The 23,613-nt window shown below is 38.6% G+C and overlaps 3 protein-coding genes across 4 annotated transcripts in view; all 3 read right to left on the bottom strand.

The window, feature by feature from the left end:
• LOC115436295 (zinc finger protein 239-like) overlaps nucleotides 1–23,613 on the bottom strand; it is a 304,587-nt gene that overhangs the window by 111,162 nt on the left and 169,812 nt on the right. The gene's annotated exons all lie outside the window — the stretch shown is intronic.
• The window catches only part of LOC115436289 (zinc finger protein 569-like), a 237,241-nt gene that overhangs the window by 89,305 nt on the left and 124,323 nt on the right, over nucleotides 1–23,613 (bottom strand). The window lies entirely within an intron of this gene.
• LOC115436297 (zinc finger protein 239-like) lies at nucleotides 3,503–11,410 on the bottom strand. Its single transcript, XM_030159133.1, has 2 exons — nucleotides 11,233–11,410; nucleotides 3,503–5,257 (listed from the first exon to the last, which is right to left on the bottom strand). Exon 2 carries the CDS (start codon nucleotides 5,175–5,177, stop codon nucleotides 4,146–4,148), a length of 1,032 nt encoding a protein of 343 aa, XP_030014993.1. The 5' UTR covers nucleotides 5,178–5,257; nucleotides 11,233–11,410; the 3' UTR covers nucleotides 3,503–4,145.

Genomic DNA, 23,613 nt, shown 5'->3' on the forward strand with positions numbered 1-23,613 from the left:
GACTACTGATTAATTAGGCACGACACACCTGGATTAATCAGTGTGTCCAATGATGAAAGAAAGGAAATAAAGGAGCCACCTGAAGTTCAGGAAGTAATGGGGCTGTGCACAGAGTCCATTAAGCAACTTTTTTGGAAAAATGAAGGACCAGATGTAAAATTTTCGAACTGGAATCACCAGTATCCCATAGGAACCATACAGTGCCAGTTGCTCTGAATGAGGAAATGCCGACTCAGCAGGAACTGTGTGCAGTTTCAAAACCTTTAAAGATGATTATGTAGACAGAGTCCAACAATTCAATATATGATGAACCTCCAGAAGAACCTTTTAGAGACAGCAATGGAGAAATAGAAGGTGAGGGAGACGGACACGGGAAAATGGAGCGGCGAGAGTCCGACACGGAGGATGAGAAAGGGAGGGGGCGGGAGGTGGAGCATGGAGCAACACGGAGACAATGACAAACAGGAGGAAGAGAAAAGAGACATTTATAGTGGACATTCAAGGAGAAGACAGACACGCAGATGTGAGACAAGACAAAGGACACCTAGGGCCTGATTTACTAAAGGTTTGCGCGTGTAAAAACGTGCGCAAACTTGACTGCGCTGCAGAAACACTTTGAAGCTAACAGGGCGCACCGAGGTTTGCGCCTCTCAAATGGGCAAAACAGCTTGTGCAACCCATTTAGCATGTTTGCCCTGATGAATATGCAATATGGGCGTTTCTGCAAGAAGGTGCAGTTATTGGGAGGAGTAAATGCAAATATTTATTTAGTGCGTGCAATATGATTTACCAAACCTGAAACTGATTCTGGTGGCTGATTTTGTGTCTATATTTAGCACATCTGAAAGGCAGGTTTTAACTTCGTGCAAAACTCACTGCAGTAGTTGTGGCGAGGAGGCGGCATAGACAACACACAGAACCAATCTGTTCTGATCACATCAACATTTTTGGAATGACGGAAGAAAAAAAAAAAATATATATATATTTGGGCCTGCCCCCCACGCCCGGTTCCACCAGTGGCACATCACATTAGGTCAGGACCGGACTCCTGAGAGACGTCTCTCTCTCCCTGTCTCTCACCGTACACGCACACGCAAGGGAGACTGAATGGGACTGGTTGTAGCGCTGCACAACACACAGAGAAATAAATATGCTTTGAAGATGATACTTAGTCATTTTGTGTTTTATCCTATGAGTTAACATTCAGTTAACAGTCAGTTAACCTCTCCATAGGATGCACATCGAAAGGTCTCTTCTCGTCAGTAAATGACGCTGAAGGATTTACATGCAGTTCTACCAGGCCGCCCTCCGTGTCGAAATCCGACGCAGAAGGGGTATCCTCTGCGTCAAATAGTGCCGCTATGGGGCTCTGACCATGCATCGATGTCTGACGACTTGGGATGAGACATTGTTGCACACACACACACACACACACACACACACAGTGCTGTCCATGGTGTTGTGACTGGGCTCCTGAACCGCCCATATAGGCACTGATGTGGAGGGTTTTCTCTCATGCCCACGGACTTAAAAGTTTTCATCCATCATACATTCACCATGCAGAGCAACATAAAGAGAGAAGGTATTTATTTCACTAATAACATACTTCACCACTGATAAACAACAACAGTGAAATGCCTACTCACCCCTCTGTGTGGAAAAAGAACAACTTCATATTTATGAGTGCTGGCATATCCCAAAGCAGTTTTTACAGCGCACTGTCTCCATGACGACAACCAGTAGCGTACGCAAAATCCTGATTTAAATAGGGCGGTCTCCGACACTTTGCGCCTGTTCTCATTTGTGCAGGCAATCTTAATTGATCACTCCTGACACGCAAATCAATAGCACGTGCATATTTTAGCGTGAGCAAGCACATTTGCGCCCGTTATTTGCAGTCTTAGTAAATCAGGCCGTTAGTCTTCATCTGTTAGACAGTGTGAGCTCAGATTCTGACTGTGGACTCTCAACAGATTCAACATAGATGTGGTTCAGCTCCATAATGTCAGCAGGGACACAGGTAAGACACTGTTTTATTTGGCTTTTGTATGAAATAGATAAATACATATATTCATACATAGATAAATAACTAGATGTCCATATAATTATTTACAGATCAAACGCAGCAGGTGGTCCAACATGAGGACGTGGTCCAACAGGAGGACGTGGTGCAGCCAAGCAAAGGCCAGAAATCTACAGTATTTAGTGCATTTGTTTCCTTTTTTTTCTTGAAAATGAGGAATATGAAAGTGTTTATATCAAAAAGCTAAACAAATATGTGAAAGACTTATGTATGTAATGTAAGTACATACGTAAAGTTTATAAGGAACCCGGTGCTTTAGGAGATGTTTTGTGTAAAGTTTGGTGTGGATTCCCCTAATATTTTGCAGAATGATGGGATATCTTAGAGCTGTTTGTTATAATTATTATTATTGTTATTATCATTTTATTTATGATTTTGAATACAGTGTTACTGTTTTTAAATAAGAAAGAGTCAAAAATGTAAATAGGAAATCAGTTTTATCTTGAAAATAAATATCTGAAAAAAATGCAATTTTCTCAGTTTTTTTGCTCAAAATTTTGTTTTTTCATGAAAATGACCTATGTTCAAATGTTTATACCTCACGAACAAATGAAGATAGAATAAAATAGTTTTTTGTGTTTAAAAGCTGAAGTTCTGTTCTTTCTTTTGATGTATTTAGTGTTCACATACACCTAATACAACATTTTTAAGTGGGCCTTCAAAGATTAGAGAATATGACCAAAAAGGCAGGTGCTGGCTAGCAACTCACTGTAAAATGCCCTGGTGGGGGAAAGAGTTAAAAGGTGGAGGGTAAATACTTTTGACTCCTGTTTCAGGTTTGCTTTATAATCAGAATAAAACAAGGTGATAAAGGAGAACATAGAACAACAGAACATGATAAAATATTTGTAACAGTTCCAGTGATGTCCTGAACTTTCTGATACATCAAGTGGCTCTTATTTTTTGTATTTTTTTTACCACATTCATCAGCAGTTCAACACATTTCAATCTAATCAAGCACATTCTGCAGGTCAGGGTCAGACCAGTGTAAAAAGGCTGAAACCAGTTTGGTGTTCAGGTAAATACTGGACCTGACCAGTACCAGATTGGACCACTAGATGAAGCACTGACTCATTGTGACCTTGTCTGACAGTCTGTCATGTCTCCTTTGGTGGTGGTGAACTTTCTGGTAAACAGACTTCCTCCTCGACTAGAATGTTATCTCCTTCATGTTGTTGGCCTTGATTTGGAACTAAACTGCTGACGACTGTTCAGTCATTCTGTCTCATCCATTTTATGTTCACCATATTGTTTATGACTGATGCAAAACCACATGGATTCAGGACTCTTACACCTTCAACAAATGGTTTCCTTCATCTTGAGCACCAGTTACTTCACACATGCACAGTTGGTGGTGAAGAAAGAGTTGAACATTTTGGGGGGTGAACTTAAACTGCACAGAACAACTGTGGAAAATAGTTCCAGAAGTAGCTGGTTTTGTTAGTGAACAATGAACAGGTGTGAACCCTAACCAGCAACAGAATCACAACAAGTGACTGATTAAATGTCTACAAAGTCAATTAGAAGTAGTATCCGAATACTAACCAGTTCCTTGTTGACATCCACTAGTTGAACTTTTCACCCTGTGGCAGGTTGAGGTTCTGTAACATCACTGTTGTGTGAAGGTGGTGCATTAGAACACACTTCTGTACTCTGAGGACAACAAAACACATCTTTCAGTCTGGTGTTTGTCTTCACATCTGGATCCTGTGAAGCCTGATCTGGAGGTTTTTAAGTTTGAGGTTTTCTAATTTCTTGTCAGAAGAAGTCGGTGCTGCTGGTTCAATCACACTGTGTTTCTTCTTCTCGTCTGATGGTGAGGTACTGTTTGATCCAGACGTTGATTCACATCTGTGCTGATGATGTGAGAGCAGAGGATGACCAGAATCTGTTTGGACATTGCCAACACTCATACTGTTTAGGTGTGTTATGACACTTATTGTTTCCACTATCTTTAAGTCTTACTTTTTGTGCAACTGTTCACTTTTTGTCTTTTGTGGAAATCTTTGACTCATTTATGTTTGGTACATTGTGAACCTGTGATAAAAGATGTGTCACCGAATCAGCACTGGTTGGAATTCTCTCCAATATGGGTCCGTTGATGACACTTGTAAGACGAAGATGACCAGAATATCTTCGTGCACCTATCACAGGGGTACATCTTATTCTTGTGGTGAACACAACGGTGAGGTTGTAATGCAGACAAGGTTCTGAAAGTCTTCCCACACTGGTCACAGTCATATGGTCTTTCTCCGGTGTGGATGCGTTGGTGGATTTTAAGCCCACTCATTCTGATGAAAGCCTTCCCACACTTCTCACAATCATATGGTCTTTCTCCAGTGTGGATGCGTTGGTGCCTTTTTAAGCAATTTGCTGAGGTGAAAGCCTTTCCACACTGGTCACAGCAATATGGTCTTTCTCCAGTGTGGATGCGTAGGTGGATGTTAAGGTAACTTGAATCAATGAAAGCCTTTCCACACTGATAACAGCTGAATGGTTTCTCTCCACTGTGAATCCGTTGATGGGTTTTTAAATGACTCATTCTGGTGAACGCTTTTCCACACTGGTCACAGCCATATGGTCTTTCTCCAGTGTGGATGCGTTGGTGGATTTTTAAGTCACTTGCTGTGGTGTAAGTCTTCCCACACTGGTCACAGTCATATGGTCTTTCACCAGTGTGGATGCGTTGGTGCATTTTTAAGCGATTTGCTGTGGTAAAAGCCTTTGCACAACGGCCACAGCCATATGGTTTTTCTCCAGTATGGATGCGTTGGTGAATTTTCAATTCACTTACTCTGGTGAAAGCCTTTCCGCATTGGTCACAGCTATAGGGTCTTTCTCCAGTGTGGATGCGTACGTGGGTTTTAAGGTAACTTGGATCAATGAAGGCCTTTCCACATTGATAACAGATGAATGGTTTCTCCCCAGTGTGGATCCGTTGGTGGATTTTTAAGTGAAATGCTGTGGTGTAAGTCTTCCCACACTGGTCACAGTTGTATGGCCTTTCTCCAGTGTGGACACGGTGGTGGATTTTTAAGCCACCTGCTGTGGTGAAAGCCTTTCCACACTGGTTACAAGTGGGTCTTCCATCCATTTTTGCTGGAATCAGGTGATCCTGGTCTTCCTCCAGATATGACTTTTAGGTTTCACTTAAAATCCACCTTTGGCTTCATTCTACATGAAAACACACAAAAACAGATGAGGTGGTCACTGAAATGCAATGGAACATAATAGAACAAACACATCTCTTTGGGACCAGATTAAGCAGATAGACAAAATTAACTAGTTAGGCAAACGATGAGACATTTTCAAGACAACCAGTATTTGATGGTTTCTCCTTAAGAGATGTATATGAGACCAGAAAATGACAAGTAATAACAGAAATAGTGAAAGATGTTGAAAACATCAGGGTCTCACCAGTGTTGGTACATTCTTTACATAGTTACGGAATCGGAAAACACTGCAAGTAACTGTTTACTTTTGTCATGGAAAATGTATTGTACTGTGTGACTGATAATTGCAGCCTTGTCTCTAGGCAGGAGTAGAACATGGTGCCCCAGTCAAATTTATTTTTCATGTCCTATATGCTTTGGTCCAAGGACTTCGGTAGTTTCTTAATGGATTTTAGGTGAAAGGCAGTACCTTGTCCATGTTTTGTCTAGGTTTTGTGTTAAACATAAAAAACTTACACTGGGGGTAGCCCACAGAGATTCTTTCACTCAAATTTATGCTGTGTGGTTGTATTTCCTCTTGCTGCAAGATCTATTAAATTCATAAAGACAGCTTTGAATCTGAAGATTCAGAATAAAATCTTAAATACTAATTTCCACAACACTTTGCTCACTGGAACTAAATTAGACAAATTAAATGTATTATTAGGGCCCAAGTGCTGAGAACTGGCAGCAAACAGCACCACAGGATTGGCCCATGTTGGTCCCAGTAGCTCCATGGAGGACAATAATCCACTGGACAATGCACTGTAAAAAAAGATACCCCCTATCTACTCAATAAAATTAAGGTAACACATTACAAGCAATATTATTATTCATTCATTCATTTTCTGAACCCGCTTTATCCTCACTAGGGTCATGGGGGTCGCTTGGAGCTTATCCCAGCTACATAGGGGCGAAGGCGGGGTACACCCTGGACATTTTGCCAGTTCATCACAGGGCTGAACAATATTATTATACAATTATTATATTATTATATTATTATACAATATTATTAATTAAATTTAACTCTGTTTGATATTGAGTAAATATTAATTAAATGAAGCCCTTAATAGTTATCCACTTAATATGAGTAGATTTGAATGCTAAACAAAATGGAATTATTTACAAACTAAACAAAAATATTGATTTGATACGAAAAAGATAAACTTCTTAATGTGTAAATAGCACTTATAAAAATGTCTTTAATTTCACATTTCAATGATGTATAATTGAGCAATAATTGTATATATTGATCAGTACATTAATTTGAATTCAATCAAAGCAATTAATTAGGTCTAAACATTCCTTTGTCTTAGGAGTGACTGCACTCTAAGAAATTTAGTTGTGCCCTACTCAATTTACTCAAAGTAATATGTTTATACTTATGGTCATTGCATAAAACTAAAGGCTCTGAAATCATTCAGATTCACTGATTAAATTTAGTGAAATAAAGGCAGATGAACTGTTACGGCATTGTTCAGCCTATGGCTCTCACTCATGGTTCACCTCAACAAAAATACAAAACAAACAAAAAAAGGCCAATAAACATTACCATACACACATTAACCCCAAATTCACACTAACACCACAACCCTGCTGAACCCCTGCACAGAAAAACAACACATAAACAAGCAACATGCCCAATACCCACAATGCACTGCAGCAAACATGCCACAATATGCAAATGGAGTACATCATGACAATCTATGTAATAAAACTTACTCACTTTTTTTAAGTTGTTGATGTTAGAGGTGAAAACTATTGAGTTAGAATGAGTAATAATTAAAGTTCTTCAAACTGCTGAGTCTAAGTGAATATAATAAAAATATAATTCATTACTCAAATAGAGGGTATGCATGTGACGTCACCGCTAGCGGAAGTCACCGTGGTTACGTCCACTGAGTGGCAGAAAGAGGGAGATGAGTAGCGGCTTTGGCTTGAATACTGCGAAAACTTTAGAACAATCTAGAAAATGGGGAAGAGCTGTTGTGCCATTGATTGCACAAATAGATTTAATAAGCACTCGGAGCTATTGTTTTAGCGGTGACCTAAAGCCAAAGACAGAAGAAGCAGATGGATCGCTGCAATTCGTAGAAATAACTGGAATCCAGGCAACAAAACCTGGATTTGTGTCAGGTAACGTTAATTTAGGCTGTATTCTTGCGTAAAATCATACCTTAAATTACATATCATTTTGGCTAACGTTACTTAGTAAAGCTCTTAATGTTAGCATCTGTCATTTAGTTCTATATTTCATAACTGAAACGTTTTTGTCTTCAATTGTGTGATTCTGAACCTTGTGCTCTACATAATTTGTGAACTAGCTTAAACTGAGGCTAACCTAGTTTTCCTAATAAGGGGGTACTCTAGCACAAAGCTGTTGTAGCTGTGTTGTATCAAATATTTGATGTCAACTCTACTTAAATATCCAAAGTACCAGTACATCATCCACTCACTTGGGTCAATACTAAGGGTTAAACTACAGTAAATCAGTAGTGAACTGTGAGCACTACTGCTGGGCCTTTACCTTGGAAATCACAGCCAAGAAAACACGTCTTCACTAAAACCTCAGAAACAATCATATGTTGAATTGAAAGCACTCACCAGCTGTAATCCTCTAATTAACGATGACGAGGATGTCAACAACTCTTTGGCTTTTGTATGCTTTCAGCCTTTGCATTGTGGATTTTCTCGGCGTTGAAATCAGGTTCATATAAATGTCATGATACGTGATTTCCGGCCACATATCAATGTTCGTAGACCACTTGTTGTTTGGTAGCTTGTATGGATCCATGTCCAGTCCAACTGTCTTTAATTTCATGTTATATTCCATATTTTTCCCGGTCTCACTGTAGTTACTGCTATACTCCACCATGTTGAGCCGGTTTGTTTTTGCCACTCACTCTGACTTAGAGGGGTGTGGCCCAGGGGGGAAGTGACGTATGTGCATTTCCTCTATACTCATTTCTTTTTGTGGAATGAACGTAAATTGTAAATATAAGACAAAATTAACTGTTGGATTATTAAGCATTTATTTTGGTGCGTCCAACTCAAATAAGAACTTTAGTGATTTTCACAGATTTTATTAAACTAGTATACCTTTATATTTTTGTGATATTTACTAAGGCCCTGAGCTATTTTTTTTTAGAGTGAAAACAAAATATTTCCTTACTTTAGCCAACCAGGAATTGTGCAAGATGAGCAATGAGGAAGAAGATGGGCATTCTGGACTCTTTTCAAATGTGATGACAGCCCGCTGCATTAAAAAAACAAAGCACTTTAGCAGGAAGTGCTTTTCAATTAAAAATTGCCTGATTACGTTGATTTGAATTTACTCAATATTCTCTGTGTTTGAAATTAAATAAACAGAATGCTTATGTTTTATGTAACTACAATGAGTAGATTTTATTTCAAACATTTTTATTTCAAATTTAATTAAATAATTGCCACAAAACCAAAGACATTGTACCAAACCAAAGAAATTGTATTGAATATATTTTACTAAATACATTAATTAAAATCTAAATGACCACAGAATCATTTATTACAGTGTGGGAGAAGTTTAATCCAGAAAGGTACTGAATCCACAAAGTTAGCTCCACAGCGTCTAAAGCTCTGGCATGCTCCCAACTTGGCATGTGACATCCCTCTCCTCTGTGCATCCATCCACGCGGCATAACCTCCCCTTTTTATGCTGACAGTGCGCATACATTTTAGAAATTCTTTTTAAAGAACGTAACAAACAATAAATCAACACTGTGATCAAGTTTTACAAAAGGACTGGAAAATAAGTTATTTCACCTCTGGTGGAGGTCTTAAAGTGATGCATATTCAGAAGACATCATTAATACAGGTAATGACTTACGGGGTCTTTACAATTTAACACGTTACTAATTCCTCTATGTCTCCCGCTGTTGTTGAAACTCATTTACCTTTTCCCTACCTCCTGAAACTTTGCTACCTTTCAGTTGAGGTGGCAGAACTTTTGTTTAAGCCAGATTGTTATGAATGGGTTGCGCAAAGGTAACCTGAAGCTGCGTAGATGACAGTAGTGAATGCAAACTCTATGGAAACAAAAGTGAGCCCGCATCAAATATATATTTATGGTCAAAACAATTCAGATATACGTCCGCCCTTTGGGACAGATGGTCAGCTCGTTCCTTCTTTGTCATTTTCACTGGTGGAATGTTGAATGCAGCTTCTGTAACGTTGCTTTTGTTCCATACGGGAAGCACATATTGGCATGTCTTTTGTTTCACTCTTAATCTACTGTACTTTATGAGATGTTTTTTGGCAGCCTTGATGATTAATTAATTGTGACGTTTAAGATTGTGATTTATCGTGACACCATGACATTGTTACAAACATTTTTTGATATTGTCAATTAATGAACACTGTGCATTGCTTGTGATGTGCATTGATTGGTTTAATAGTTTTCATCTTATAATTTCAGATGGTCAATGCTGACTGGCTCATCACCAATGTTGTGGCAAAGTGGCCGGGCTCAGTCAACGATTCCCATGTCTTTGGGACTTCTGAAATCTATCGGCACCTATCACAAGGTGAGCCACACAATCTCTATTAATAACCACTGTTTACATCATGGCTCTGTCCAGAATGTCACTCTATTTATGAGGTTGTGATTATGACATTTTGTATTGACAGGTGAATTCTCTGGTGTGTTGCTAGGGGACAGGGGGTATTCCTGCCAGCCTTTTCTAGAATAAATTGAGCCAAGATAACCAATCCTGGCTTAATCCCTTATCCTAGTTTTGTGCAATGGGACCCTGACCTGTGTAGAGGACAGGATCAAAATACGAAAACAAGTAAATCTAAATGTAGAGTGTACACAATTACATAAATAATAATAATTATATTAAATACCTAGTCAAGATTCAATCAATGATAAATTTATTCAATCAACAATACATGAATGAATGAATGAACTTATTTTTGGTTTTACATCAATCATTGTACTCAGTACATCAGTCGTAATAAACATAAAAACCAAAAAAGGAATAAGCTTATTTTTTTTGCCTATCCTTTTCAACTAATACACTGCTTACATCAACTTAAATGTGTACAGCATCGAGCATTCACACCATAATAATAACAATTTTAAAAATATCAACAACAAAAACCCATCTACCATCTCAATTCAATATTTCTGAATAAAATAATCAATATACAAAACAGGTCAATATACCATATTAACATGAAATCATTGTATTACATTTGAAATAAATAACACGTCAAATCTAATCAAGTAGTAATACTTGTATCATTAATACTGAATTCTATAAAGTTATTCATTCGTTATCTGAACCCACTTCATCCTCACTAGGGTCGCTGGAGCCTATCCCAGCTACTTATGGGCGAAGGTGGGGTACACCCAGGACGAGTCGCCCGTTCACCGCAGGGCTACTGAATATATTTAATATTACAGTTGTGATTTTAAAAAAAAAGTCAGTGCCATGAGTCAAAACTAACCGGTATGGAAATTAAGCTTTGGCTAACATTTCAGTTAGAAGTCACATTTTTGTAGAAATGGCATCAATGTTGTCAAAATAAGCGACCTACCACGTCTATATAAACCAATGGGCCGCGGCTAAGCTAACGCAGCTAAACAAACGCAGCTAACCACGTCTATATAAACCAACGGGCCGCAGCTAGGCTAACGCGGCTAACCACGTCCATACAAACCAATGGGCCGCGGCTAGGCTAACGCGGGTAACCACGTCCATACAAACCAATGGACCGCGGCTAGGCTAACGCGGGTAACCACGTCCATATAAACCAACGGGCCGTGGCTAGGCTAACACGGCTAACCACGTCCTTATAAAACAACGTCTTTGGCTAGGCTAACGCAGTAACCCCGTCCATATAAAACCAATGGGCCGCGGCTAGGCTAATACTAACAACAATCCTGTGACTCACCAACTGTCACGGTAGACGGCTCTTGAAGCCGGTGATCCACTAGCAAGCGATACGAACTCCGCACCGCAGCACCCAACCGCACCACTGCCTTCCTCCAGGACGCTTCTTTTTTGGTTTTGATTGGCGGCCGTAGTGATGTGACGTTTAGTGATGGGCCAAACAAACCGAGGTTTCGAAGAGTGTGTCGAGTGTTCTAAGCAGTGTTATGCGAAGCCTGTAACGAGGCTGGTATGGATGACATGTGCGGTGACGTCCGAAGCCTCACCAACAGATTCAGAAAGTGGTTCGTGATTTGGTTCACGACTCGAAATAAATGGGACGGTGTAACGCTTCGGAGATCCCTCACATTCTGACTGATTGTGCACTAACTATCAACAGCATTTATGTGACTGATATGGGGTAGAAAGAGAAGGATTTCCTTAGTGTGGGAACCTTTTGATCTCATTTCTCCCAACAAGGATACACATACACAAGTATATTCACTGCCCATACCCCACTGTAAATTATCGTTTCCATTTTCCATAATGCCAGTATTTTTCATTCTAATGATGCTGCTCATCAACAAACATATATAGCTCTGAATATATATATACCAAATATACATATTAAAAGACTATTAAGACACAATTAAAACAGCAATTTGCACATTATGTGCTAGAGAATATATTATCAATCTGATAATTAAGAAAATATACATAAATAAGTATGAAAATAATGTGTTATTAAAATAACGTGCTTATAATGAAGCAAAGATGGTTAAATGTAAACCATGCAGGTAGTTTTAGTGTATACTCTGAAAAGTGTCCACTGTATTTTTCACTCCGGTGAAGAGACCTGGAGAGACAGCGAGTGCATACTGAGGCACCGACACCGCCGGTGGCTCACTTCCGGTACCACGGCTCGGTGCCGCGGCACCTCGGTACTACGGCTCGGTGCCAGGTGCCGTGGCACTGCGGTGCCACAGCTCGGTGCCAGGTGCCATGGTGTGGTGCCAAGGGTTCCTATCAATTACATTGGACTGTGAGCTAAGGAAGCACCTTGTTCGGAGCGGTGTTTTGAACCATGTCAGTGCTACATAGAGGAGTTCCAACTCAGTACCAGCAGAAGGTGTACTTGCGCAAACAGATTCTCATATTATAAACACTGACTTCGTTGTTGTGTTTGCCAAGGTTATAATAGTTTTGGATTTTTAATTATAGTTTAGTTTTAATTAGTTTTGACTTTTTTTTTCTCTTATTCAGTTAGTTTTAATTAGTTTTTAGAGCAGGTTTGTTAGTTTTTATTAGTTATCGTTTTTTTCTGAATGCTTAGTTTTAGTTTAGTTTAGTTTAGTTTTAGTATTAGTTTTAGTTATTTCATATATTTTATCTTCCTCATCATCCTATTCAAAGAAATTAGTGAGGCGCGGATATGGGTTACCTTGAACACTTTATTTGGGGGTCGGGTTAGGGGGGGTCATGGACTGAGCAGAGACACAATGTACCGTACAATGTATAAATTCCCTATAGCAGGTTGAGGGGGGGTGCAATCCATACACAACGTCACTTACGTGAAACAATGCGAAGATGTGCAAAGCATGAGAGGAGATGCACAAAGCAGCCAGCAGTTAAACCAGATAGAAACATATATAACAGCTAACCAGCAGTTAAAGCAGATAGAAATATATATAAACCAGCTAACCAGCAGTTAAAGCCTGGATCAAACCAGAAGTGACAAGTCTGGGAGTCATTATAGACTCAGACTTAAACTTTAAGTCCCACATAAAGAAAGTCACTAAAACGTCATTCTTCCACCTCAGAAACATAGCCAAAGTAATGCCGGTTATAAATCGAAAGGATGCTGAAAAACTGGTCCATGCTTTAATCTCCAGCAGACTGGACTACTGTAATGCACTCCTTACAGGTCTCCCAAAAAGCAGCACAGACAGACTTCAGCTGATTCAGAACTCTGCAGCTAGGTTATTAACCAAAACCAAGAAGAGAGAGCACATTACTCCAGTGTTGGTTTCCCTGCACTGGCTACCGGTAACCTACAGAATTGATTTTAAGATACTACTCCTCACGTATAAAGCTCTAAATGGAACCGGACCAAGTTACATTGCAAACTCACTGATCAGTTATGTACAAACTAGAACACTGAGGTCATCAAACGCAGGTTTACTAGCGACTCCCAGAAATATTACAAAGAAAATGGGGGACGCAGCCTTTACTAACTATGCGCCAAAGTTATGGAATACAATTCCAAAAGACATTAGAGAAGCCAGTTCACTGAATATATTTAAAACCAAATTAAAAACATTTTTATTCTCATTAGCCTTTGAAAGGAGATAAAAATGGGGTCACAATTCAGGAACCAGGAATGTGCGGTTTTTCATTTTTATTTTATTTTATTGTATTTCTGTTTTTATTTTTTTATTTTACTGTATTTCAAATTTCATCTTATTTCTTGCACTTCAAAAATTCTATGTATAATCAAATATTTTAATGTGCGCTGCTTTTATTTTTATTTTATTGTATTTCTCACATTTCATCTTATTTCTTGCACTTCAAAAATTCTATGCATAATCAAATATTTTAATGTGCGCTGTTTTTATATTTATTTTTATTTTATTGTATTTCTAATCAAATCTAAATGTATTTTAATATTGTATTTTTTTCAATCAATGTGAAGCACTTTGGGCTACAATTTCTGTATGAAAGGTGCTATACAAATAAAGTTTATTATTATTATTATTATTATTATTATTATTATTATTATTATTATTATTATTATTATTAAAGCAGATAGAAACATATATAAACCAGCTAACCAGCAGTTAAAGCAGATAGAAACATATATAAACCACTTATAAACATATATAACCCAGTTCCTCAGCAGTAAACCACACCTTAGCAGATCTCTCATCTCTTAATCATCTCCAGTTCCATTATTAGCCAGCTTTGCTTCAGTTTAGTTCAGCTAGCTGTAGCTAGTAACATCAAACGTTTTTTAACATTCTAACAGGTTCCATACCTCTGTAATTGGATTAGTTTTCATCCTCCTCTTTTCTCCTCGTCTAAACTGTGCAGTTCAGGGCTTGAAAGGCCTTTTCATGGTGATAAACTCTCCAGTTTTTACCTGGATGCTAGTTCAACACTGACTCTGTCCTTTAGCTCTGCTCTGTCTCTGTCACTCACGCGCACACACACGGTACGCCAAAAAAAAAAAAAAAAAAAAAAAACCTGACCCATGTATCACTACAGTAAACCCCAGACAGGACTGTGCTGCTTTGTCCCAGCTTTAGTCTGTATGTTCCAGGTAGAGTGGGGACCAGAAGACCACTGGAAACCACCAGTGACCAGACATGACAGACTGTGACGTGTCGTATGGTGTCACCAGCTCAAACTGCTGGAGCCAAATAAATTAATTTGATATCAATCCGACATTGACAAAGACGAAAACGAAGGGAATTGTATCCATAATTTTTATACGTTTTAGTCAGTTTTGTAAGCTCACGATACAGTTTCAGTTAGTTATCGTTTTTTTCTTTTAATTAGAGTTTTTATTAATTTCAGTTAACGAAAATGTTTTTTCAATTTTAGTTTTCGTCATTTCGTTCGTTTTCGTTAACGATAATAACCTTGGTGTTTGCACGGTGATTGTCATATTCTTCCCACTATTTTTTGGCAACCCTTTAACGAAAACGTGAATAATAAAACATTTTGGGAAAACCGGGGCCTGTGTAATCCTAATACAATCCAATGTCATAGATATGCAATGGAAAATGTTTGAGGGGGAAAAAGGAGCAGTTTGTCATGAAAAGAACAAGGTATAAGCAATGGCTGAGCGCATGACAAGAAGAAGAAGACAAAAGGAACACAATAAATTTGAAATAATTGATACTGGTCAAATCCAATTAAATTTTATTTATATAGCACCAAATCATAACAAAAGTTATCTCATGACACTTTACAAATAGAGCCGGTCGAAACCAGACGCTCAAGCCAATTTACAGAAACCCACAATAGTCCTCCAGGAACAAACACTTGGGGCTGGTGACAGTGGTGAGGAAAAACTTCCTTTTAACAGCAGAAACTGTCTGCCTTGACCAGTTGGAGTAAGAGAGAGAATGGGGGGTAGGGCGTGAATGCAATTGATACACAGATAACTGAACTAGAACTGACAAAAGTAGAAACCGTGATCAGTGTTGGCTCTAACCTTTGTATGAAATGTCAACAAGCTTTAAACGGGATTCTAGTGAATTGATATGTTTATTTCATGTCTTTGTCCACCACATTCTTGAACTCGGACATATGCATCCGATTTAAACAGAGTCTGGTCGAGCTGGCAGCCACATTTCAGGGTCACTATCCTCAGCCCAGCGAACATGTTTCAACATTGTACCAATAAACGTTTCTTTTTTTTTTTTTTTTTAACCCATCCTCCACCCCCTAATAGACCATTACACTGACTAAAACAATATTATTCACAGCCCTAACTGTCGCAAAGAAGACAATCGTTCTCCACTGGAAAACCAGAAATCAGCTAAATATTCCACACTGGAAGAACCTGTTAACTACAACGGCATATTAGGGCCACATAAGAAAATAAAAACACTTGTCGCTACGAGAATAAAGTCGTAAAATATCGAGATGAAACCTGTATTTTCATGAGAATAAAGTCAAACACAAAAAGTCATAATTTTACGAGAATAACGTGATATATTGAGAATAAAAGTCATAATATTGAGGGAATAAAGTCGTATCTTTAAAAAAAAAAATCTTAATTTAACGAAATTTCAGTTGAAAAAATGTCCACTTCACTCAATCTCAAACGTACTCATTTCAACAAAATCTGGTCGATATTCATGGACAAACTTATGTCTGCATTATTAGCCTGACTCCCATTCCATAACCAACAAACAGATTTACTTCATGCCTGGCTTGAACGTCCGTATAGTCGTATGATGTGCTAGCCATTGCAAACTGCTCTGTACCAATAGAACAGTGGCAGCGGTACCACAGCCACTGGAAATAAACCACTGGCACCAGAAACAGTGAACCACAGGCACCGGCACCTCTGGCAGCGGTGCCACAGCCACCGGAAGTGCCGCAGACGAGGTGCCACAGGTACCGGAAGTGCCACAGACTACAGCGGCACCTCAGGCACCGGTGCCACAGGCCACAGTGAGATCTCGTCCCTACTGGACACCTGGATGAATCGGTATGAAATTAGATGTATTATCCGTTTTGTTTTCACTCTTCAACTTTCGGTTCCATTAAACTGATCCTGTTTGTCTTTTTGCAGTAGTCTGGGTTGTACGGTGGTAGTGCCCGTGAAAATTCTTTGTTTTTTATCCATCCTTGCATGTTTTTGTGGGTTGCCTGTTGGGTACCCGACCAGGTGCAGGACTCTGGTGTTTTCCCTACTTTTAACCTCTTGATTCTCTTCACAATACCACTGATGTTTCCTTGGTAATCTTCTTCCCAGCGATGCCAGCTACAAACAAGGAACGTACTTCCTGATTGGATTCTGAAGTTCCAGTGGCGGCTGCTTGTCTTTCAGAGAGGGGAAGCTCATTGTCGGCTTACATTAAAAAAATTGTCAAGTTATTTAAACATAAATTCGGCCCTCCGTTCTTTTTTAAGAAAATGGTCAGTTTCTCTCTCGATTTCACAAGTAGAATGCGCGACGGTATTAAACTCTGTCAATTGAAGGAGTATATCTCAAAATAGCTGTCAATCAAACGGGATTCAGCCTTTCAACTGATCCTCCACTCAGCACAGGGAGGCCCAGCGTCCAGCCCAGCCAAGGTCCGCCCACAGCTTCATTCACCCCCAGAGACACTGAGCATCCAGGGGTGGGACAACATTGTGGCATTTATCCAATTACCGTCCAGTTTTAAAGCAATGAAAAAAACTGTTCCATGAAGTCCCATTGAAGTGCATGGACGCTGAGTGTCTACGAGCAAACGCATTGACCATAGGTCGTATGAGAAAACAGCGCAACGGGAATGTATGAGAAGTGAACAACATTGAGTCCGTTGATTTGTGATAAAGCTGATTCTGAATGAACTTGTCTTTGAGATGAACGTGTTCTAACACATTTGTAGTCAATGAAATGTCACCACAACCGTACATATTTGACGATTTAATTTTTGGGGAAGCTGTGCTTCCCTTGCAGTCTTTGAGAAATTGCCTCTGTGAAGTTTGGCCCCTCATCTCAATGAATTGTGACGACCCATTTCTTCTTAACTAAATCTGAAGGAAAACCATAAAAGCTTAAATATGGTTGCCTTTGTTTATTTGGTATACATTGGGGCACACAGCAGTGACACTTCGATGTCAAGTAAACTAGAAGAAATGCTACTCAGACTCAGTTGTTTCAAACCGTTTCCAGGTCATGCGTGAAACCCCTATTATTCCAGTATATTTTAACTATCTGTATGGGCCCTGAAATAATGAACTTATTTTTGAAACAAGAAAAGCACTCGGAGAGCGCAGACCTCCGCCAAGGCAGATCAGTGGGCACCTGTGGTCAGATGCACTTTTATGGAAAATGAATGTCATGGGGATTTTGTTCTCTTTACTAAATTAAATATTTTTTTATTCAAATGTGAAGAATTGCTTTAATTTATGTTTGCATGCTCAATGCAATTTTTTTATAAGCAAATATATGTGTATGAATATATTTTTTATATTTAGACCAAGTTGAATCTAATACTTTCAGGACTTAGTGCTGTTAGATGTAAATCGTTGAAAGCAGCTGGTTTTGCAGACATTACAGAAATGGGGTTTATAAATGAAACATGGATGGAAAGTGAACTCTGGATGCCTAGTTCATGTTCCAGTGCAAAAAAAGGACTTCCCACACACCTTAAAAACTGTACATTTAGATGACCTCTTTGCCAGAAATTTCTACATGGTCAAATAAGTTAAATGGTTGCAAGTGTAATTTATAAAGGAAATTGCTGGGAATCATTTCCATTTTCCCGTGATCTCTATTAACTGAGACATTATTCCAAGTAAACGGGAGTATTTCAGTGCCATCAAAGCTGCTGTGAGTATGTGCTTGTGTTCCTTTTCTTCAGTGGTTTTGCTTTACTGTGTGTTTTAGGTTCAAAACAGGTGGAATAACAGAAAAAGACAAAGAGAAGACTTGAAGTTTGACAGGTTTTACTAAATAAGATACTCAGAATGTACAGAATGTTATTTTTTGTTTGCGTATTTTTTCTCATCTTTATGCATTACCTCTTATGTGCCATGGGGACAAAAAAAGCTTAATTTCATAGACAAAAAGAGCATAATTTGACTATTTTAAAGCATTAAATAACATCATCTTTGAGTGAGTATAAATTAAATTGTAAATGTAAACAAAACAGATTAAAATCAACCACTGACATTTCATAACCATCCAAAATGCTACCAAATATTGGCTGAAATGATATTCAGTGTTTTCTGATAATGATGCATCCATTCTTATGATAACTTATATGATTTTTACTGTGTTTTTTCTTGTTAAGTCTTTTAGAACCAAAAACCTATCTTCAAATTGGAAAAAAAAAATTACATTACTCTTGATCATTATGAGCTTAAATTATATGAAACTGCGTATTGTAAAAACATTTTTGATCTTATTGCACAGCTATTGTCAGAGGTAACCAGGGGCTCATTTTTGCGCTTGCTCGTTAAATCATTAAGTCCAGCGCAATGCAAAATGTGTCCATTTAACGCAGTTTGCGCTATCCCATTTCTGGGCTCGCTCTTTGTTCGTTAAAAATCAACGCAACGCAAAATGCAATATCCCATTTCTGGGCTAGTTGGTTAAAAGTCTGCACTTGCCCAGTTCCGCGTTACAGGTCTGATTTTAAGGTTGACCATCGAGATCCATGGTAGAATGAGGATATATTCTTGTAGCTTCATTTTACTTTATTTCTGTCATATATTTCCTTTGAACTATGATTTACATTTGAGAAAGAGGATTTTTAAAAGAAGTTTGACAATATCTTTGATAATATCAGACTTTTCCCCTGGACATTTTGCACCGACAAAAACAAATTTATCTTGTGAGGATTGATCCGCTCACTGAATTTTATTATTATCATCTATTTATGGATAGACATAGATTAATTCAGGACAGAGTACAACAAGGGACAGAGTATGTGTGGCTTTGAGAGATGAATGAATGAATGAATGAATGAGGGCGGCATGGGGGCAGAGCCAGTGACCCTGTGCCACACACACTGGTAATAATAAAGTATGAGTGAGTGGATGAGGGAACAGAGCAGAGTTCAGTTTTCCTATACAATCTGTTTGTCCTGTTGTTGCTGTGGTTACAGCCAACAGTAACCATTCAGAGGTCTGTTAATAAAGTCACCAGTGCAGAATAACTTAGGTCATCCTTAGACGTCCAGTCGGATGCACAATATGTGTAAATAATTTAATTCAATTCAGTAGGGTGGGGGCACATGGAGACAGCTGAGGGTGCTCTAACGGGTGTGTTGACTATTTAACCCAGAAATCAGCCCCAGGTACACTATGTTTATTTGTGCAATTCTTAGGAAAACAAATGTACTTTTTACCATTAATTAAAATTACAGTTTGAGAAAAATTCTACCATTTTTATTTTCACAATGCATCTCCTTGTGTATTACTGCAGATATTCTTACAATTTACTCTCAATTTAATTTCATTATCTGCATTAAAATCAAACTCATCCTCCACTGTTTGGTACTAGCGGAAGTTTTTCTTTATATTTCCCTGCACTTATCTACTTATTTAAATGTAATTCTAAACTATAATTTTAGATCTATTTACTGGGTAAATATCTTATAATCAAACACATTCTGCAGGTCAGGGTCAGACCAGTGTAAAAATGTTGAAACCACTTTAATGTGAAGGAAAACACTGGACCGGACCAGTACCAGATTGGACCACTAGATGGAGCACTGACTCGTTGCGATGTCATCTGACACTCAGTATGTCATGTACTCATTGGTGGTAGTTAAGTTTCTCCTCGACTGGAATGTGATCTCCTTCATGTTGTTGGCCTCAGTTTGGGACTAAACCACTACAGGCTCATCAGTCATTTTGTCTCATCCATATTATGTTCATCATGTTGGTTATGACTGATGCAAAACCACATGGATTCAGGACTCTGACACCTTCAACCAATGATGTTCTTCAGGTTTTGAAACAGTTAATTCACACATGCACAGTTGGTGGTAATAAAAAAAAATAAAAAATTGTAGCACATTTTGAGGGATGAACAATGAACTTAAACTGCACAGAACAACTATGGAAAATTGTTACAGGAGTAGCTGGTTTCATTAGTGAACAATGAACAGGTGTTCAACCAACCAGCAACAGAATCACAAGTGACAGATTAAACGTCCACAAAGTCAATAGAAGTAGTATCCCCATTGAAACCATGTCCTTGTTGAACTACACTAGTTGAACTTTACATGTTGTGGCAGGTTGAGGTTCTGTAACGTCACTGTTTTATGAAGGTGGTGCATTAGAGCACACTTCTTTACTCTGAAAACAACAAAACACAGCTTTCAGTCTGGTGTTTGTCTTCACATCTGGACTCTATGGAGCCAGATCTGGAGGTTTTTAAGTTTGATTTTCTTGTAAAAAGAAGTCAGTGTTGCTGGTTCAAACACTGTGTCTCTTCTTGTCATCTGATGCTGAGGTACTTTTTGGTCCAGACGTTGATGATTCACATCTGTGCTGATGATAGGAGAGAGCAGAGGATGATCAGAATCTTTTTTTCCACACCTGAAACACTCAAACTGTTTTGGTGTGTTATGACACTGATTGTTTCTACTAGTTTCTAGAGCCTTACATGTTCTGTACATTTGTTCAGTTTTTGTCCTTTGCAGAAATTTTTGACAAATTCATGTTTGGTACATTGTGAATCTGTGATGAAAGATCTGTCATAAAATACGTGCTGGTAAGGTTTCTCTCCAGTATGAGTCCATTAGTGACACCTGTACGAGTTAGACAGCCAGAATATCTTTGTGGACTTATCACATTAGTACATCAACTTCTTGTGGCGAACATGAAGGCGAGAAAATAACGCAGACCAGACTCTGAAAGTCATCCCACACAGGTCATAGTTTTATTGTCTTTCTCCTCTGTGGATGCGTTGGTGTGTCTTAAGACCACTCATTGTACTGAAAGTCTTCCCACACTGGTAACAACCATATGGTTTTTCTCCTTTGTGGAAGTGTAGGTGTCTCTTAAGGTTATTCATGCTGGTGAAATTCTTCCCACACTGGTCACAGGCATATGGTCTTACTCCGCTATGGATGCGTAGGTGTTTCTGAAGGGCAGACAGTTGGGTGAATGTATTCCCACACTGGTCACAATAATATGGTCTTTCTCCTCTGTGGCTGCGTAGGTGTATCTTAAGGTTATCCATGTGGGTGAATGTCTTGCCACACTGGTCACAGAAATATGGTCTGTCTCCTCTGTGGATGCGTTGGTGTCTCTTAAGGGTAGACGAGTGGGGGAAAGTCTTTCCACACTGATCACAGTCATATGGTCTTTCTCCATTGTGGAGGCGTAGGTGTACCTTAAGGTTACTCATTTGGGTGAAAGTCTTCCCACACTGGTCACAGTTATATGGTTTTTGTCCACTGTGGATGCGTCGGTGTACCTTAAGATGATTCACTGTGGTGAAAGTCTTCCCACACTGGTCACAGTTATATGGTTTGTCTCCATTATGGATGCGTAGGTGTGTCTTAAGGTGATTATTTTGGGTGAAAGCTTTCCCACACTGGTCACAGTGATATGGTCTTTCTCCACTGTGGGTGCGTAGGTGTGTCTTAAGGTTATTCATGGTGGTGAAAGTCTTCCCACACTGGTCACAAGAATATGGTCTTTCTCCGATGTGGATGCGCAGGTGGGTTTTAAGGTTTTTCATTCTGGTGAAAGTCTTCCCACACTGGTCACAGGTGGGTGCTCCATCCATATTTGCTAGAATCAGGTGATTTTCACTAGATTCAACTTTTAGGTTTCTCTTAAAGTCCACCTTTGGCTTCTGTCTACATTAAAACAAAGAAAAAGAAGAGGTGGTCACTGAAATGCGATGGAATGTAACAGAATAAACACATCTCTTCAGGATCAGATTAACCAGATTGGCAAAATTAACTAGTTAGGTAATTAACAAGACATTTTCAAGACAACCAATATTTGATGGTTTCTCCTTAAGAGATATGTCTCCTGTATGAGACCAGAAGATAACAGAGACATTGAAAGATGTTGAAAGATGTAAGGTTCCCTCCAGTGTTGGCCAATTCTTCAAAGGTAAGGTAGGAGATCCTGGAAAAACGTTTTGAGACAGCTACATTTTGAAAATACACAATTCAAAAGTCCAAACCCCTTTCTTCAGACTTCCCCCCTGAAGCCACGCCTCCAGAGTACTGGAATGTGCAATGCTTGTTCACGAGGGTTCACGAACACTGCACAGCATCAATTCACTAACTTTTTCGCATGGCTCATTCACAGGTAAGAAAATACCTGACAACATTATAATGAACCTAAACAATGAATATGATCATTGTTTCAAGTTATATTTATCAGTATATTAGATTAGAAGTTGGACTTTCACTTGTTATTTTGATTCGTGTTCTAAGTAATCTCAGGCTAGTAAGAACAGCTGATTGCTTTAAGACTGATGTCAGGCTAGCAGCCCGCTAAAGTTTACTTTGAACGCTGTAATCTGTGCATTTCGCTATTATGTTTGTCGGCGGAAGAGCCCCAATTCATACCTAGCTGGACAATGTTACTAGGGGTGTAAGAAAATAGCGGTTCTGCAATATATAGTGATATTTCATTTCACAATACTGTATCGATATTAAAAAAAATACTGTATCAATATTTGTAGGTATTTATTGAAATGCAGATATTGTGGAGGTTCATTTTTGTTTTTAATTTATTATTATTTCACACTCTTTTATTAAATAATGTTAGTTGCTTTGTTGGGACTGAACTAAAATAATGCTCTGATGTAGGTTCTGAACTAGTAGAATATGAACATTTGAACAGAATCTGAAACTGTAATGTCTGTAAAACATTATTTAAATTTGAACACAGGAACATTTTGCGATATAGCATTAGATCCTGTTCTGATCAAATAAAAATGTGTTAAGTATTTGTACATATTTCGGGTGTAATTCCATTCTTCCAGGAAATAATCTTTTAAAAAAGAAACAAAACCAATAAAAATGGCCTTTTTAACAGTATCATGATATATCGTATTGTGATTCTAGTATTGTGATTTGCATCGTATCGCCAGATCCTTGCCAATACACACCCCTAAACGTTACATACCCTAGTGATTTATCAGTGACAAAACAACTTGCCGGCGACCTTTACATCCTAACTAATGTTAGCC

The sequence above is a fragment of the Sphaeramia orbicularis genome, chromosome 16 (assembly GCF_902148855.1).
Source record: "Sphaeramia orbicularis chromosome 16, fSphaOr1.1, whole genome shotgun sequence".
In the NCBI taxonomy this organism is placed as follows: Eukaryota; Metazoa; Chordata; class Actinopteri; order Kurtiformes; family Apogonidae; genus Sphaeramia; species Sphaeramia orbicularis.

Coding starts and splice junctions, on each gene's coding strand:
- LOC115436297 (XM_030159133.1), bottom strand. CDS start 5,177: ATGGATGGAAGACCCACTTGTAACCAGTGTGGAAAGGCTTTCACCACA.